Source organism: Erithacus rubecula, assembly GCF_903797595.1.
Source record: "Erithacus rubecula genome assembly, contig: scaffold_533_arrow_ctg1, whole genome shotgun sequence".
Taxonomy (NCBI): Eukaryota; Metazoa; Chordata; class Aves; order Passeriformes; family Muscicapidae; genus Erithacus; species Erithacus rubecula.
This window is the reverse complement of record NW_027635805.1, coordinates 27,510-30,154: the sequence shown is the minus strand read 5'-3', so window position 1 is coordinate 30,154 and position 2,645 is coordinate 27,510. Positions and strand designations below refer to the sequence as shown.

Sequence of the window (2,645 nt, the reverse complement as noted above, 5' to 3'; positions counted from 1 at the left end):
CTGGGGTGCTCCTGGATCTCTGCAGGGGGCAGACACAGCAGGGATGGGATGTTCCTTTGGAACTGGAGCAGCCCTGAACAGCCTCCTCAGGGGTATGGGGTTTGGGGCTCTGTGCAGAGGCAGGAGAGGGGTCAGGGAGCCCAGAGCTCCCAGCCTGATCCAGGGTGAGGTAAAAACCCAAGGAAGCTGAGCCTGGAGAAGGGAAGGTTGTGTGGGGACCTCACAGCAGCTTCATGGTCTGAAGGGATCTCAGAGGAAGCCAGAGGGGATTGTTCATCCAGAACTGCAGGGCCAGGAAGCAGGGAATGGCTCCCAGTGCCACAGGGCAGGGCTGGCTGGGATCTTGGGCAGCAATTGCTGGCTGGGCTGGAACTGCCAGAGCAGCTGTGGCTGCCCCTGGATCCCTGGAATGGCCAAGGCCAGGCTGGACACTGGGGCTGGGACAGTGGGACAGGGGCAGGGGTCCCTGCCATGGCACTGCAGGGGTGGCACTGGGGGGCTCTGGGGTCCCTTCCCACCAAACCATCCCTGACTCTGATTTCCCAGATAACATTCAGTGTGTACCAGAAGTGTTGATTTTCCCAGTTTTGCTCCATTCCCCACTGCTTTCTTTACTCTTTGCAATGAACATTCAATTATTTATGTCCTGTGTTTTCTGCTTCTTATCATTGCTTCAAACCTAAAACCTCCAGGAGGTTCTCCAGGAGACTGAACTAAAAAAGGCTCTTTTGGGCCCAGAGGTGACATTTTGTCAGGAAGGAGCCATGGAAGGAATTGGGGCTCCAAATTGCCCTGGGGCTCCTCTGGACTCTGCAGCAGCTCCAGGTGCTGCTGCTGGGCTCTGGAGGGACTGGAGGTCACTGGAGGTCACTGGAGACACTGGAGGCACTGGAGGCACTGGAGGGACTGGAGGTCACATCCCTGGCTGGAGCCTGTGGCCTCTCCTCCCTCTCAGTTCTGAGCCCTCCAAATTTTGGAGCTGGCATTGCATCTCAGTCATTCCCCCTGGGAATCCCAGGCCCTGTAATGAGCTGTGGTTCCCTGCAGTGGGAGGGGTGATGGCCATGGAAAATGTGGCACTTGCAGAATTTTTTGGTAATTTTAGGCTTTTCTTGATACTTTTGGAGAGGGCTGTGGGATCCTGCACTTCAGGAACCATCTCCAGAATTCCTGCTCAAAATAAAAGAGCATTTTGGGCAAAGGGATTCTTCTGCTCCTCTTCCCTTTCTGCTGAAGGTCACAAAGCTCATGGCCCTTCCTAGCTGATTTGCCCAGCACTACTGTGCCCTTTTGGGTTTTGGATAACCTTATCAACCCTGAGTAGTCAGGAATGAAAGATCAGCATCAAGGAGGTGGGCTCAGGGACAGGGCCCCAGATCCAGGTTCAGGAGCTGCTGGCTGGGTGCAATAAAGGGAATTTGGCTCATTACAGAAAATTGACTCCTTTTGCTGCCTCTGCCTCCCCTGCTCTGCTGACTGAGGGTATTTAGATGCTCCTTATTCAAATAATCCTCTCTCATCAATTATTCAGCTGTTTTTACATTTTTGTCTCATATTTTATTTACAACCATGGGAAGGAGATTTTTTGGAACATGGCAGATAGTCAGGATTGGGCTGTGAGCTGCAGGGAGGGTCTGGCTGGGTTTGCCTTTGGGGAAGGCAGGGAAGGGACTTCCCAGGGGCTGGATTTGGGGAGCTGTCCCTGAGGGATGGAGCTGGGATGTGATGGGGAGCTGGAGCTGCAGGAACTGGGATGTGATGGGAGCTGGAGCTGGGGAGCAGGAGCTGGGATGTGATGGGAGTTGGAGCTGCAGGAACTGGGATGTGATGGGAGCTGGAGCTGCAGGAGCTGGGATGTGATGGGAGCTGGAGCTGCAGGAACTGGAGCTGGGATGTGATGGGAGCTGGAGCTGCAGGAGCTGGGATGTGATGGGAGCTGGAGCTGCAGGAACTGGAGCTGGGATGTGATGGGAGCTGAAGCTGCAGGAGCTGGAGCTGGGGAGCAGGAGCTGGGATGTGATGGGAGCTGGAGCTGGGGAGCAGGAGCTGGGATGTGATGGGAGCTGGAGCTGGGATGTTATGGGAGCTGAAGCTGCAGGAGCTGGAGCTGGGGAGCAGGGCTGGCCTCAGGCTTCTGTTCATTCCTTGGTGGTGGCACAAAGCACTGGGATGAGCAGGGTGGGATGAGCAGGGTGGGTGAGCAGGGTGGGATGGGATGAGCAGGGTGGGATGAGCAGGGTGGGATGAGCAGGGTGGGGTGAGCAGGGTGGGATCAGCAGGGTGGGATCAGCAGGGTGGGATGAGCAGGGTGGGGTGAGCAGGGTGGGGTGAGCAGGGTGGGATGTGAGGGATGGGGTGAGCAGGGTGGGGTGAGCAGGGTGGGATGAGCAGGGTGGGATGAGCAGGGTGGGGTGAGCAGGGTGGGGTGAGCAGGGTGGGGATGTGAGGGATGGGATGAGCAGGGTGGGGTGAGCAGGGTGGGGTGAGCAGGGTGGGATGAGCAGGGTGGGGTGATCAGGGTGGGATGAGCAGGATGGGATGAGCAGGGTGGGATCAGCAGGGTGGGGTGAGCAGGGTGGGGTGAGCAGGGTGGGGTGAGCAGGGTGGGGTGAGCAGGGTGGGGAGCAGGGTGGGGTGAGCAGGGT

The 2,645-nt window shown here is 57.4% G+C and overlaps 1 protein-coding gene across 1 annotated transcript in view; it reads left to right on the top strand.

Annotated features, from left to right (window-relative positions):
* Positions 1 to 2,183: 2,183 nt before the first annotated feature.
* LOC306816344 (myotubularin-related protein 5-like) overlaps positions 2,184 to 2,645 on the top strand; it is a gene marked incomplete at its 5' end in the record, with an annotated part of 14,773 nt that continues 14,311 nt past the window's right edge. Inside the window, one exon of the mRNA XM_079332793.1 lies at positions 2,184 to 2,192. Within this exon, the coding sequence (XP_079188919.1) occupies positions 2,184 to 2,192 (9 nt within the window). The remainder of the gene's footprint in view (positions 2,193 to 2,645) is intronic.